The 16803-nt window shown below is 40.1% G+C and overlaps 1 protein-coding gene across 1 annotated transcript in view; it reads right to left on the bottom strand.

The window, feature by feature from the left end:
- The window catches only part of CNTNAP2 (contactin associated protein 2), a 2325186-nt gene that overhangs the window by 897895 nt on the left and 1410488 nt on the right, over positions 1-16803 (bottom strand). Inside the window, exon 12 of the mRNA XM_061415014.1 lies at positions 12203-12309. Coding sequence (XP_061270998.1) covers positions 12203-12309 — 107 coding nt within the window. The remainder of the gene's footprint in view (positions 1-12202; positions 12310-16803) is intronic.

The following is a 16803-nucleotide window of genomic DNA, read 5'->3' as shown; positions in this document are numbered from 1 at the left end:
AGCACAAACAATCAAAACAGCCCTTCCCTGTCCCTGAAGGGCTTCCCTGGTGGCTCAGATGGTAAAGCATCTGCCTGCAATGTGGGACACCCAGGTTTGATCCCTGGGTCGGGAAGATCACCCACTCGAGTACTCTTGCCTGGAAAATTCCATGGACAGAGGAGCCTAGCAGGCTACAGTCTGTGGGGTCGCAAAGAGTCAGACATGACTAAGCGACTTCACTTTCTTTTCTTTCTTTCATACAATCAGCCAGCACAAGAGTTGACTACAATCTGTTATCAGAGAGAGACCTTTTGCTGCTGTTACAAATTACTTCAGCACTGTTACTACATTTTCTCACAAGTTTCTTCAACAAATGGTGTCTAAACATGGCAATATTCTCCTCAAATATTATTTGAAACATGTAGGTTTGTTGGCCCATATATTGAATCCATCCCTATGATTTCTTGTAATTTTAAGCCTCTTTTGATTTTTTGTGCTGCTGTGTCTATCACTACTCCCTCTGCTTTTAATGTGTTGTTGTTCAGTCACTTAGTCATGTCCAACTCTTTGTTACGCTGTAAACTGCAGCATGCCAGGATTCCCAGTCGTTCACCATCTCCTGAAGCTTGCTCAAACTCATGTTCATTGAGCTAGTGATGCCATTCAACCGTCTCATCCTCTGTTGTCCCCTTCTCCTCCTGCCTTCAATCTTCCCCAATATCAGGGTCTTTTCTAATAAGTCAGTTCTTCTCATCATGTGGTCAAAGGATTGGAGCTTTAGCTTCAGCATCAGTTCTTCACATGAATATTCAGGACTGATTTCCTTTAGTATGGACTGGTTTGATCTTGCAGTCCAAGGGACTCTCGAGAGTCTTCTCCAACACCACAGGTAAAAACATCAATTCTATGGCGTGCAGCCTTCGTTATGGTCCAGCACTCACATCCATACATGACTACTGAAAAAAACCATAGCTTTGACTAGAAAGACCACTGTCAGCAAAGTAATGTGTCTGCTTTTTAATATGATGTCTAGCTTGATCATAGCTTTTCTTCCAAGGAGCAATCATCTTTTAATTTCATGGCTGCAGTCACTGTCTGCAGTGGTTTTGGAACCTAAGAAAATAGTCTGTCATGTTTTCCATTGTGTCCTCATCTTTTGGCAAGAATTGATGGGACCGGATGCCATGATTTTAGTTTTTTGAATGTTGAGTTTTAAGCCAGATTATCCACTGTCCTCTTTCACCTTCAAGAGGCTCTTTAGTTCCTCTCATTTTCTGGCATAAAGGTAGTGTCATGTGCATATCTGAAGTTATTGATATTCCTCCCGGCAATCTTGATTCCAGCTTGTGCTTCGTTCAGCCTGGCGTTTCTCATGATGTACTCTGCATATAAGTTAAATAAGCAGGGTGATAATATACAGCCTTGATGTACTCTTATTTTCAATTTGGAACCAGTCTGTTGTTCCATGTCCAGTTCTAACTGTTGCTTCTCGACCTGCATACAGATTTCTCAGGAGCCAGGTAAAGTGGTCTGGTATTCCCATCTCTTTAAGAATTTTCTACAGTTTGTGTGATCCACACAGTCAAAGGCGATAGCATAGTCAATAAAGCAGAAATACATGTTTTTATGGAACTCTCTTTTTTTTTTTTTTAACAATCCAATGGATGTTGGCAATTTGATCTCTGGTTCTTCTGCCTTTTATAATCCAGCTTGAACATCTGGAAGTTCTTGGTTCAATGTACTGTTGAAGCCTGGCTTGGAGAATTTTGAGCATTACTTTGCTAACATGTAAGTGCAATTGTGCAGTAGTTTGAACATTCTTTGGCATTGCCTTTCTTTGGGATTGGAATGAAAACGGACCTTTTCCAGTCCTGTGGCCACTGCTGAGTTTTCCAAATTTGCTGGTGTATTGAGTGCAGCACTTTCACAGCATCATCTTTCAGGATTTGAAATAGCTCAACTGGAATTCCATCACCCCCACTAGCTTTGTTCATAGTGATGCTTTCTAAGGCCCACTTGACTTCCCACTCTAAGATGTCTGGCTCTAGGTGAGTGATCACACCATTGTGCTTATCTGGGTCATGAAGATCTTTTTTGTACAGTTCTTCTGTGTATTCTTGTCATCTCTTCTTAATATCTTCTGCTTCTGTTAGGTCCATACCATTTCTGTCCTTTATTGTGCCCATCTTTGCATGAAATATTCCCTTGGTATCTGTAATTTTCTTAAAGTGATCTCTAGTCTTTCCCATTCTATTGTTTTCCTCTATTTATTGCATTGATCCCTTTGGAAGGCTTTCTTATCTCTCCTTGCTATTCTTTGGAACTCTGCATTCAGATATATCTTTCCTTTTCTCCTTTGACTTTTGCTTCTCTTCTTTTCTCAGCTATTTGCAAGGTCTCCCCAGACAAACATTTTGCCTCTTTGCATTATTTTTCTTGGGATGGTTTTGATTACTGCCTCTTGTACAATGTCATGAACCTATGTCCATAGTTCTTCAGGCACTCTATCAGATACAATCCCTTGAATCTATTTGTCACTTCCACTGCATAATCATAAGAGATTTTATTTAGGTTATACCTGAATGGTTCAGTGGTTTTCCCCACTTTCTTCAATTTAAGTCTGAATTTGGCAATAAGGAGTTCATGATCTGAGCCACAGTCAGCTCCCAGTCTTGTCTTGTTTCTGCTGACTGTATAGAGCTTCTCCATCTTTGGTTGCAAAGAATATAATCAATCTGATTTCGATGTTGGCCATCGGGTGATCTCCATGTGTACAGTCTTCTCTTGTGTTTTGGAAGAGGGTGTTTGCTATGACCAGTGTGTTCTCTTGGCAAAACTCTGTTAGGCTTTGTCCTGCTTCATTTTGTACTCCAAGGCCAACCTGCCTATTACTCCAGGTATCTTTTGACTTCCTACTTTTGCATTGCAGTCCCCTATAATGAAAAGGACATCTTTTTTGGGTGTTAGTTCTAGAAGGTCTTGTAGGTCATCATAGAACCATTCAACTTCTGCCTCTTCGGCATTAGTGCTTGGCACATAGACTTGGATTACTGTGATATTGAATGATTTGCCTTGGAAATGAATAGAGATCATTCTGTTGTTTTTGAGATTGCACCCAACTAATGCATTTCTGACCCTTTCATTGACTATGAGGGCTACTCTATTTCTCCTAAGGGATTGTATGCACAGTAGTAGATATAATGGTCCTCTGAGTTAAATTCACCCATTCCAGTCCATTTTAGTTCACTGATTCCTAAGACGTCAGTGTTCACTCTTGCCATCTCCAGTTTGACCACTTCCAATTTACCTTGATTCAGGGACCTAACATTCCAGGTTCCTATGCAATATTGTTCTTTATAGCATTAGACTTTACTTTCACCACCAGACACATCCACAACTTGGTACTGCTTTTGCTTTGGCTCAGCGTCTTCATTCCTTCTGGAGCTATTTCTCCACTCTTCTCCAATAGCATATTGGGCACCTACCAACTTGGGGAGTTCATTATTCAGTATCATATCTCTTTGCCGTTTCATACTGTTCACGGGGCTCTCACTGTAAGACTACTGAACTGGTTTGCCATTCCCTTTTCCAGCGGACCATGTTTTGTCCGAACTCTCCACCATGACCTGTCCATCTTGAATGGCCCTACAAGGCATGGCTCATAGTTTCATTGAGTTAGACGAGGTTGTGATCCAAGTGATCGGTTTGGTTAGTTTTCTGTGATTGTGGTTTTCATTCTGTCTGCCCTCTGATGGGTGAGAATAAGAGGCTTGTACAAGCTTCCTGATGGGAGAGACTGGCTGTGGGTAAACTGGGTCTTGCTGTGGTCTGCTAGGCAGGGCCATGCTCAGTAAGTCTTTAATCAAATTTTCTTCTGATGGGTGAGGCTGTGTTTCCTCCCTCTAGTTTGGCCTGAAGTCACACTATGGTAGGGATAATGGTGATAATAGTGACCTCCTTCAAAAGGACTTATGCCAGCATGCTGCAACTCCCAGGACTGCTGTAGTCAGTGCCCCTGACCCCGGGGCAGGCCACTGTTGACCCTCACCTCTGCCCGAGACTCCCGGACGCTCACAGGCAAGTCTGGCTCAGTCTCCCGTCACTGTTCCTTTCTCCTGGGTCACGGTACACACAAGGTCTTGTTGTGCCCTCCAAAAGTCTGTTTCCCTGGGGGTTGGTTCTCAGTCCTTTGGCCAGATCCCCAGGTTGGGAAATCTGTTGTGGGCCCTAGAACTTTTGCAACAGTGTGAGATCTTCTTTGGTCTAATTGTTCTCAGTTTGTGGGTTGTCTGTTCGGCAGCTCTATAGCGGCACTAATGGTGACATCCTCCAAGAGGACTTATGCCACGTGCTGGGCCTCCCAGGTCTGCTGCAGCCAGAGCCCCTGTCCCCATGGAAGGTCACTGCTGACCCACGCCTCCACAGGGTCTAGGGGCCTCCTTAACCAAAGTGAAAGGGTAGCAGGCTCCTCTGTCCATGGAATTCTCCAGGCAAGAATACTGGAGTGGGTTGCCATTTCCTTCTCCAGGGGATCTTCCCAACCCAGGAATTGAACTCAGATCTTCTGAATTTCAGACAGATTCTTTACCAAGTGAGCTACAAGGGAAATCCCCTGCTTTTAATTAGTGCATCTTTTATTCTCTATGCTCCTTTCTCTGTTTGTTTTTTTTTTCTTTTCCCTTTTGCTTTACTTTCTCTTCATAGCTTTACAAGCCTCATAAACTTGGATAAAAGACATTGATTTTAAAAAGCTCTTGATGCTTCTTGTGTTCTCTGCCACTTATTTACTCTTGGATTCAGTGCACATTCATTGAGCACATTTTTTTACAGCTTAAAATCTGGTGTTTATTAAATGTGCACAATATTTGGATGTAATTGGCATTTTACAAAAATCATTAATGCCCATTACAAATAACTTATTTGGACAGCCTCAAAAATAGTTGGTTAACCTTAAAATACTGAGCATATTATAGGCTGGCTGGGCTCTAGGAATAAAATCATGGACAGAACCTGGCACTACCTTTTCTCAGGTAGTATAAGCCCAATGGAGAAGACAGACATTATTAAAGAATCACAAATAATAAATGCAAAACCACAGCCATCACTAATAGTAAGAGGAAGAGATATGTCCTTCAGATAAGAGGATGTGGCCTAATTACAGTTTCATGGAAAGCTTCCCCAAGAAGGTGACTACTGAACTGAGATCTCAAAGATGACTAGGAATATACCAAGCAAAGCAGAGAGAGGAAGTGCAAAAGACCTGCAGTTGTGGTAGTGGGAGGGGAGCGGGAATAGTGCAAGGATACAAGGCACATATGGAAAACTGAAAGGAAGCCAGTGGCACCAGCAGGGAGACAGGGAGGAAAAGTATGGCCCACAATCCAGGTTAAAGACAGTCATATTGAGTTCAGTTCAGTTCAGTCACCCAATCATGTCCGACTCTTTGTGACCCCATGAACTGCAGCATGCCAGGCCTCCTTGTCCATCACCAACTCCCGGAGTCCACTCAAACTCATGGCCATTGAGTTGGTGATGCCATCCAGCCATCTCATCCTCTGTCGTCCCCTTCTCCTCCTGCCCCCAATCCCTCCCAGCATCAGGGTCTTTTCCAATAAGTCAGCTCTTCGCATGAGGCAGCCAAAGCATTGGAGTTTCAGCTTCAACATCAGTCCTTCCAATGAACACTCAGGACTGATCTCCTTTAGGATGGACTGGTTGGATCTCCTTGCAGTCCAAGGGACTCTCAAGTCTTCTCCAACACCACAGTTCAAAAGCATCAATTCTTCGGCGCTCAGCTTTCTTCATAGTCCAACTCTCACATCCATACATGACCACTAAAAAACCATACCCTTGACTAGACAGACCTTTGTTGGTAAAGTAATGTCTCTGCTTTTGAATATGCTGTCTAGGTTGGTCATAACTTTCCTTCCAAGAAGTAAGCGTCTTTTAATTTCATGGCTGCAATCACCATCTGCAGTGATTTTGGAGCCCAGAAAAATAAACTCAGCCACTGTTTCCCCATCTATTTGCCATGAAATGATGGGACCAGATGCCATGATCTTAGTTTTCTGAATGTTGAGCTTTAGACAAACTTTCTCACTCTGCCTTGTAAGCCAACAGAACTTACAGCTGAAGGATGGATTCCAGTTCCACAAGGCCATTAATCCGCCCAATGACTGCCAGGCTTTTTTTTTTTTTTTGGTAGCAAAATTCAAATTCCAAATTGTCTTCATTGGTGTCTAAATTTGTGGTAGTTCCAAATGGATGGCGGGTTCAAATATCCTTGTGCCAACAAGTCTAGGATCTTATGCCCTAGGTTCGTGTGACTTTTAGCAGGTAGGGACAATTTCTTTTTAAAAAGTTACACTTTGAATTAAGCTACTTACGGACATAATGGATTATAAATAACATGATGTGAGCTACTGAAAACCACTTTACTTTTTATGTGTGCAGTAATAAGGTGCAGTATAATTTATGGTTTACAAATTTATAGACCCAGAGTCAGAGCTCCAGAATACAGCACGTAGAATAGTTTACTTTAAAAAATTAATTTATTTTATTTATTTGTTTCCCCGGGGGAGCTACACTGAGTCTTGATTGCTGTGCTCGGGCTTCCTCTAGTCCCAGTGAGCAAGGGCTGCTCTTTGCTGCAGTGGGTGGGCGTCTTATCGCAGGGGTTTCTCTTGTTGTAGAGCACAGACCCTAGAGTGCACGGGACTCAGTAGTTGTGACACACAAGCTTAGTTGCTCCGAGGCATCTGGAATCTTCCTGGACTAGGGAACCCGTGTCCCCTCCACTGGCAGGTGGATTCTTATCCCCTGCACCACCAGGGAAGTCCTAGAATAGTTTTCTTATAACGTTCAGTTTTCCTTCTAAAATTGGCTACTGAAAAATTTACTTTTGCATTTCTGTGGCAACACCAGTACCTGTTCTTAGTATATCAGAATTCAGAAATCACACAATTTCAGAATTGGACGCGATCTCCATAGACCTTCTAGTTTGCCTCCTCTGGAAACAGTCATGTCTATCTATCTGGGCAAGGTGGAAGTCTTCCCTTTAATAAAAAGATATCTGGAAAAATATTTCCTCTCAGAATGAAGGTCTGATATGTAGCAATTCTTGCAGAGTTCCACCCCGAAACATTGCCTGTATTTGTCAAATATCCTCTCGTACTTGTGAAAATAGTCCCAAGTTTTCATATTATTGAGGATACCCTGGGAGTTTTTAGGGCAGTTCCCTATAGGGGATTAGTTGTGTATGTAAGAATGACTGAAACTTCAGCAGCATGAGAAAAATTATCTGCTAAGCCTTGAGATAAGGAATAGGTTTCTGAATTAATTTATGCAAACTAGACCCATAAAGATGAAGTGTAAAGAACACATGTGAAAAATGGGATGATAATTAGATCATAAAAAGCATTTGATATATCAGAACGTAAGCTTGGAGACTGAAAAGGACAATCTGTCTTGCATCACAAACAGAAAAAGATTGTAAATATAATCATGAAGTTTTGCTCAAAATAAAGACAAATTCACATACTTTTGAGGGAGTAAAAGAGGAATAAGTCAACAGAAGCAAATAAACTCTCAGTATATAATATGATCAGTCTGCTCTTTGCATCATGATTTTATGATTTGATATGCTACCACTTAGTGCTTAGAGATTTACTGAGAAAGGAATGCCTGCATAGGAGGTGACACCAGTCGTAAAGAGCACACCTGCTAGTGCAGGAGACATATGAGAGTTGCGTTCGATCCCTGGGTCAGGAAGATCCCTGGAGGAGGGCATGGCAATCCACTCCAGTATTCTTGCCTGGAGAATCCCATGGACAGAGGAGCCTGGCGGGCTACAGTCCACAGGTTGCAAAGAGCTGGACCTGACTGGAGTGACTTAGCACTCATAAAACTGCAACAATGTATCTGCATTTTGTCATAAACTAGCCTCTTTAGTTTGGGGACAAGAAAAAAAAAATTCTCTCCTTCTTGCCATCTGTGGCTTTCCCTCTGAGATTTCCTCACTCAAATTATGACACCCTGACTCCTCCAGGGAGTGGTTTGTAAATGACAATCCTCTGAGCCCCATATAGAATTTATTTGAAAATTAATTCCTCCATGTATAAGCAACAAATAAACAGATACAGGTCTAGGACATACCAAATAACCTTTAATGTCATTCAATTCTTCTGGAAAAAAAAAAAAAAAAGGAAACTAATCATTCACTGCAAGCCCAAATCTGCCATGGAAACGATAGCAAAAAATGAATAGCAGCAAGAAATTATGTGACAGATTGTGTGACAATTATTAGCATAGAAATTCAGAGCAAAGGGATGATTGTTCCAAGGGGATGAAATGGCAATAATTTATTGAGTGCTAACATGTGCTAAAGGGCTTCCCTGGTGGCTCAGTGGTAAAGAATCCACCTGCCAATGCAGGAGATACAGATTTGATTCCTGGGTTGGAAAGATCCCCTGGAGAAGGAAATGGAACCCCACTCCAGAGAATCCATGGACAGAGGAGCCTGGTGGGAGACAGTCCATGGGGTCACAGAGTGGACATGACTTAGTGACTAAACAACAACATACGCTACGGCCCTTCTCAGTGTTCTCCACAAATTATCTCATTCCGTCTCACGATGGCCTAATGAGATGCTGGTGCTATTAATCTCAATTCACAAAAAAGAAAACTGAAGCTCAGAGGGTTTTAGTGCTCATGGTCACAAGTAAGTTGATCCAAGTTCAAACTCAGACAGTGTGACCTGTCAAATAAGGCTTTTGAGGCTTTATCTTGGACTTCAGCCACCTGGCAACCAGGGGTCACCCAAGAAAGAGCTTTCTCATCCCAAGCCCAGCTTTGGCCAGGGTAGAAAATGTGTTAAATGGTAACCTAACTGTAATGTCTGTGAAGCCCTCCTAAATACTTACATTTACTAAACTTCAGACTTTCGTTAGCTATTCTTTACCTTTTCAAACCAGTACTATTTAAAAATGTCCATAGCTCCTTTTCTCCTCTTTTTTTGTTTTAACGTTTTGTTTTGTACTGGGGTGTGGTCTGCTAGCAATGTTGTGATGGTTTCAGGTGAAGAGTGAAGGGGCTCAGCCATACACAGGCAGCCACAGCTCCTCTTCAAAAGGTCTTTCACCAGATGATGTTTAATAAGGCTAAGAGAGTTCAAAACCACAGAATCAACACCTGGAAATCTCAGGTCTTTGACTCACAAAATTGTGAGAGACCTCAGGAGCCATTTAGTTGACAGAAGGACTAAAAATGTCCTAGAGAAGTGAAACGACTTCCTGTGAAGGCACCCAGCATGGCAACCTCACAGCCATCATTAGAAGCCAGGGTGGCCATCGACGATGTAAGAATTACAGATTATTCATTCTGTATCAAGCTGAAGGGCGTTTCTTATATCTTATAATATCTTATATCTTATCTTATAATATCTTATAATTTTCACAGTATTATGTGTGGCGCCAGACCCTCCCAATTTTTAACTAGTTCATGGGAGTAACCAAGAGGTATAACAAGTCTTTTAGCTTATTTGGCAGCATGCACCACACTATAAGCTACAAGATATATTTTTCATAACAAAATTGTATCCAATCTGTCCTTTCTTGAATTATGCAGGATGGTCTTCTAGCCTCTGTTTATGCAAACACATGAGTTTCAACATTTTCACCTTATTTGGGGAAGACAACAAGTGATCAGGCTTTCATTGTTAAAAATGAATGATTCTACGTTTCATAGATATAAAAATTAAATAAGCGATGAGTAGAATGAGCAGCAGGGAAGAAATAATTCCCTCTTTTATTTATATTATTTTTTTATTTTGGTAGAGCCCTGAGTTCATCTGAATGAGAAGCACCGATTTCAGAGGTCTAAACTGCACTGCTTATTGAAATGTTTGGTTTTCTCAGGACAGTCTAAGGGACAGGAGGCTTGGGACTTGAAAAAGAGATGAGAGAGAGGTCTGAGGGTACTGATATAGATGAGCATGGGACAAGATGATCTGTGAGAACTTTCTAGGGGTAGGGATGGCTGAAGAAATTAAAGACTTGTAGTGGGTAAAATCCATGTGCCGTATAGATATACTGCTATACAGCAAGCCTGAACAAGGGGGCTCAGTGTCTGGTGAGAAGGTGTCCAAGTGTAGGGTGAGCAAGGCAGAGAAAACAACAGCCACAGATGGAAGCAGGAGAGGGAGGGCAGAGGACTGTGCTTATTTCATAACATCGATACTAAATTTACAGGGAACAGGAAGCTTTACAGGTGTTTCTGCTTACATTTTAGAATTCATTGCCCACATTTTATTTCTGGGCTGCACTGCCTGGCAAGCAGAGAATCTTAGCTCCCTGATGGGGGATCAAACCCATTCAACTCCTGGGAATTCCCTGCCTTTTTACATTTATAACTTCCCATGGGTGCCAAACTAAACGCTCTTAGGACATTTCTAAGATTTGTAAGTCATTAACTAAAAAAAAAAAAAAATCTCAACTATTCAACCACTGTCATATATCTAAATTTTATTTAAAAATTAACGTTTTTAAATGTCTGTACTGTGTATTCAATGAAATAAGCAGCTATAGAAAGTTATTTGCTTTTACATTTAACAGCAAAGTGGTCACTGAGATAGGAAGCACTTGGAACCACCAGCAATTTTCTGTAGTTAGAATTTCCATTTTTAAGAAACAAGGTTGCAGCAGTTAAAGGTGGTATTTATAGCACATATAACACATTGTACACAGTCTACTGGTGGAGTGAAAGTACTCAGTTTCATCAAAATTTTTTAATTCATCATCAGATATACAACAAATATCATGGGCTGAAAGTTAACATTTTGATGTGACTGAAAGGGTATATTATTAGTTATAAGTCCTTTATTCCAATTAATTTTAATGTCAATCATTTTTGTTCTTTATTCGTTGAAATATTTTACATACCTATACATAAATCCCTTATAGGTAATGAATCTACTAAGTGTCTGTTTTACTTGTCTTGTATATCTTCCTATTAATGTTAATTTTTCTAAGGTTTCTTTTTTGTCTCTTCTTTTTAAAATATCCTCATAAACAAAATAATAAGTGCAGTAAAATAAATTACAGATATTTTTTCTTAGTTGAGGTATTATAATACACACTAAACACAATGTCTGATTGTATATTACTACTGAGTGACTGAACTGAACTGAACATTACTACAAATAATGATATGAAGAGGATCAGAGAACACTTTTGCATTTTTACTGTCACCAGAACTCTGGTGATAGTAAAAGTTTTGCTTGTTATTGTTTTCTAAAAGTGAAATGAAGAGAAAGCATTCTCTGTAATTAGAGGACTTAGATATTAGGTTTAATATGGAGAAAAGATTGAAGACAACTCAATCTCCTTCCTCACTCCCTCTAACACACATGCACACACACAGAGACACACACACACACACACATACTACCTAACAGATGACCTTTCACGTATGTTTTATGGCAAATCTGTCTTCAAAATACTTGGCAAGCAGCTATGCATTATTGGAAAATTAACATTACAATTATAAAGTTAATATTTACCTTAATATTTTAACTGCAAAAATTAAAAAAAAATTATTTAACTTTTCAGGGTAAAGCTATTATGTAAAACAAGGCACATTGTGTTTTAAAAGTCATTTTCACATGCTACTTTTTAGTTTTTGATATTTAAAAAAATTATAGTCTTGTGATTTTACTTTACATATGCAACTCCAATCAACTTTGTTCCACTTTCCAGCTCATTTTTATGATCTAAAAAGTGTGGCCAAACAATCATAAAAGAGCAGGAGACACTACTGTCCAGAAACTAAATGTTCAAATTACATTCTGTCTGCCTCTCTGATGAATTGATAAATGAGAATCCAGTCAGAGACATCACAATAGCACAATTTTCCAAACAATCTATGCAGAAAAGACACTGCTTAGACACTTAGAGGCACATACAAGATCAGCATTCCCATCTCAACTGTGTGTTTACAGAACATCGGAAACACTGGTACTTCTTTTTGAGTCGTTAGGCTTGACAGAATATATTTTGACGACCTGAATACTATTCTAGAAAAGCAACAGAATAAAATCTGGGTGCTTCAGAATCAAGTGATTTACTATGTGGATTATTCAGGTTGTTGGGCTTAACATCGTAGCTGCAGACCTGGGATTGTCACGCAATCACACACGTTTAAAGTGAGATGAATTGGCACTCACAGTTGTGGCAGGTGGCCCCACTGTATCCAGTCTCATCGCAAGTGCATTTGAAGCTGTCCCATGTTTGAGAGCACTTCCCACCATGCTCACAGTGATTGGGCACACATCTGTCAGAGAAAGAGACAAACAGAAATAAACCAACAAGCAAATGAGATTTATGAGTGGCCAAATTCCAAGCTGTCTGGGCCATATATCATTTCAATGCCAGGTTGCCTTAACAAGGCAATTAATCCTTGTTAGTTTAAGCAGATTAATATGATTCATGATGGAAGGTGCCAAACACACAAAAGATGATGTATCACAGGCATGGTGTTTCCCATTTTTGAGTAAACAGTAGAAATTAACAAACAGTTGAGAGGTTCATTTACATATCACAGATTCATTTTATTTTCTTTTGCACAAAGACACTAGTTAAATTTCCTCCCAGTGAGAGACAAAACATTAGCCATCTTGTTTTCTGCACTATCTTTTATCAAAGCCAATAGTACCAAGTGAGAAAGGCTTTTGTTTTTTAACAGCAATTTGAGTCTCTGAAATGCTCATAAGAAATAGAATGTACTAGCCTTATAAGAAAAGATTTCTAAGTCTTCCTTACCCCTTCTCTTATGCCCTTCTGGCTAAGAAAAACCACATACATAACGAGGTAGCAAGTATAATACAGGGGAAAAGTACAGGTTTGTATTCAAATCTTTGTTTTTGCGTTTCCTTGATGGCCAATTGTGATAATGTAATGTAACCTTTCTAAGCTTCACTATTCTCATTTGAAAAATGAAGTAATTATACCTACCTGATAAATAGTTTTGAGGTTAGGAGATAACGTTCATAAAGTAGGTACTTAATAAGCAAGAAATAGAGGGCCAACAAGCAGAAGCTAGGAATATCTAAACCACAACTTGCAGGGCACAATTTTATACTTTGCCTGTATCCTAGACATAGTTAAGTTGGAATCAGCTCTGGAAAACTGTTTCAATAGCACAAATTACTTTCTTGTTATGTATTAGCATTCAAAAAAATGTCTAGATTTGAATGGGAAACTATCTAAAGCAGAAAAGTCCACCCATATTAAAAAGGCAGAACCCATAATAGTGGGTCACAGGTTGATTGACAGAGAAACACCCTTCAAACATCAATAATCATAAAAGCCTGGTAGTGTCTTGCTGCAAAATAGAACAGGACTGACCTCAGAGATACTATTCTCCATTCCCTGTTCTTAATTTACCGTCAGCCATGCCTAAAACTACCCTAGCAGGGCATAGCCCAATTTGGCATGAAATGCTGTTCCTCTCTAACTCTTTACAAATCTTTCATCAGGCAACAAATAATTATGGAGCACTGTGGGAAACAGGATAAATCAGATTCCATCTGCTGCCTTTCAAGAGCTTAAGCCTCGAAAAGTAAAACATTGTATCCACAAAAATCATCATACGAGGTGGAAATAAAAAGTGCCATGAGGTAGGGACTAGAAATGCACTGTGGAGTTTCCCATGAGGGGTCTAGCTCACAATGCTTCTAGTGGAGCCTCAGTGAATAGACGGACTGTAAGAGAAGAACACGAGAGGAAGAACATCATGAAGGGAAAATACATCATCGGAAGAGGATAATGATGGACTTTCATGAGGTGGGATGGAAAATTCACTCTACATTTAATAGGCACTTATATTCCATCTGAATTTGAACTGGGTGTTACTCCGGCTCCAAAAGTGTGTCTTCTCCAAAGACCCTATAACTTACATGGAGGTGGGAGATAAGATTGATGCAAAATGCAATACCAAGATGAATTTGGTGAGTCATCAAAGCATATGAAATGTTACAGCAATGTGGAGACTAGAGTAGTTATGGGTAAAATATAAATAAAGGGTCTAATAAAGTTTACAGCATTTCACTTGTGCCTTAAAAGAGGACTTGCATTTTTTATAATTAAAATGTTGAAAACTGTTCCCAGCAGAGGACTCAAGAAAGCAGCAAGGAGGAGGCAGAACCATGATCAGTGGGTGGGTGCTCTGGGGTTGTTCAGGTATATTGACATAGCAAATTCCCTCTACAGGTGCGCAGGCACAGACCTCAGCCGAAGGCATTCATATAGGATAGTCCTGATTCTCCAGACCAGGGAGGAAGCAAGGATACAGACACCCCAACATTACATAAAGCTAAAAATCATCTTTGATGCTTAATTTGGGATTTCAGTACTTAAATGCCTTTGTATGGTATGTTTACCTTCTAATTTGTTATGTTTAATAATAACTCAGGCTAATAGTGAAAGTAATTTACATCAGCTCATTATATCAATTAATTCAGGGGGAAGTAGTACAGAGTGTACTGTGTCTCAAAGGAAAACCTTGTTGGAATCTAAATGTGCTCTAAATAACATACAAATGAGAAAATCTACGTCAAAATGATTCAAATAAAAAGATTGGTGTGCACTCACACACACACAAGAACCATGTAATGGTCAAGTGAGATTAACTGAATATTTCTAAAGTTCAGTATTAAGAATTTCTTTAAAAGAGATCTTTTATTCAAATAAAAGTTTAATATTACTAATGTTTGTTTCTTAAAATTTATATTTTTAAATTGACATGACCCTTATGTTGATTACTAGCATTTTAATTCTTAATGGTGATAAATGTTTTATTTCTATATCAAGCTGATTCAAATATAATATATTTCAAACCATAATATTTTATCACTATATTAAAAAAATGTTAGGACCAGTTACTAAGCAAAACAAAATATGAATTAACCTAGCTTCCCCGTTCCTAATTATTTATGTCTTCTCTCACCCTCTTATGGAACCATCTATTTATGTCCAGTATACCATTGGGCTTCACAGGTGGTCACTAGTGGTAAAGAATTCACCTGCCAATACAGGTAGACTCAAGAGACCTAGGTTTCATCCCTGGGTTGGGAAGATCTGGAGGAGGGCATGGCAACCCATGCCAGTACTCTCGCCTAGAGAATCTCATGGGCAGAGCAAACTGACAGGCTACAGTCCATAGGGTCGCAAAGAGTAGAACACAACTGAAGCGACAATGTGCATACACACACTGGCACAATATACCATTATCACATTGTTTAGTTATTATTGTTTGAGCATCAGTCTCTTCTAAAGTGTGAGACTCTTCAGTGAGGGATTCAGATCTTTTGTTTCTTAGCATGACAAGGTGTGTAGTCCATTCAGTACATGCCTATTGACAGGCTGAAGGGATGGATGAACTCAGTGTTAGGAATTTACACCAAAGAACTGAAATAATTTCAGAGAAAACATCTCTTTTACTACAAGTGATATCGATTATTCCTATCTACATTATAGTCTTAAATCCAGACTCTTGCTCTGGTGAACTAATTATTTTAGTAGGTCACAGGAAATGTATAATTTGTTTCAGAGCATGTCCTAACTTGAAAGTTTGGTTCACATCAAAAATGAATCAAAATGACTTTGCTGCCCCAACTTGAGAGCTACTTGACCAGGATGAGGAACATACAGGGGAGAAGCTGACAGGTGTCAATTTGCTGTGATTAAGGGGCTCCAGGAGAAGAGGCGGCATTCAGTTAACTCTGTCCTGAGGTTATTTGCAGCTGGCAAGCACTGGGCTGCCAACTGGGCAGTCTGAGAGACCCCGATCCTTCCTACACAAGGGCTCTGACTGGAGGTGCAGGCGTAGGGGGACAGAGACCACCCTGGGGCTTGCAAGATAGATGAACATCTGGCCCAGTGGTCTGGCCAGGCCTGCGGTGGCTGGCAGGCACTAAGGGAGACAGGACCACATGCTCATGGATGGCCAAGACATAGCACTTGAAAGATAGGATGAGGGCCACAGGCTGGGCAGGATCCGGCCGCTGGGCCTCCTGTGGCTTGGCTTCCTCTCCTCGGCCGGCATGGCCCTGCCTTTTGAGGGCAGACATCAGGATCTTCTTGGACTCGGGGATCAGGTCACCCACTCCACAACACCACGCTTGTGCTTCATCTTGTACACCTGGCATCAGAGAGTCTTTCAGGCAGAATCCTCCTTTCAATTGTGGCAATTCTTTCCAAAATGCTTCAGAACCCACAAGCTATATTTTGGAAGTTCAAATATATAACACACACTCAATATAAAGTCAATCAATATGAACAGAGTGGCTGGATGGATGCAAGAACTCTATCCAGGGTTATGGATGACAGGTGCAGTTTAGTTTACCCCGAGTATCTCTTTTATTCCTATGCTTGATTTCAATTGTAAAGCATTGAGAAAATTGGTGTTCGTAAATAAAAGAAGCTGAAAATCATACCAGATGTGTCTGTAGCAGCTCACTTTGTAGTCCATGGACACTATTTAAACAGGGATGGTAGAATAAATTTTACTTCAAATTTAAAAAAATGCTAATCTGACAGCATAACTGAGTGCATTGGTAGCCTTCAAAGCATTTTGAAGGTGTGTTATTTTCTTCTCTACAAAGTAGGCTCCAGTCCATGGGGTCGCGAAGAGTCGGACACGACTGACCGACTTCACTTTAACTTTCACTTCACTATTTTCTTCTCTACAATATTTAAAAGTTAAAATAGCTGTATTTATTCTTCAAAATTTATTTTATTGAAATATACTTCATTTACAATGCTGTAT

The sequence above is a fragment of the Bos javanicus genome, chromosome 4, assembly GCF_032452875.1.
Source record: "Bos javanicus breed banteng chromosome 4, ARS-OSU_banteng_1.0, whole genome shotgun sequence".
Classification (NCBI taxonomy): domain Eukaryota; kingdom Metazoa; phylum Chordata; class Mammalia; order Artiodactyla; family Bovidae; genus Bos; species Bos javanicus.
This window is presented reverse-complemented; position numbering and strand designations above follow the sequence as displayed.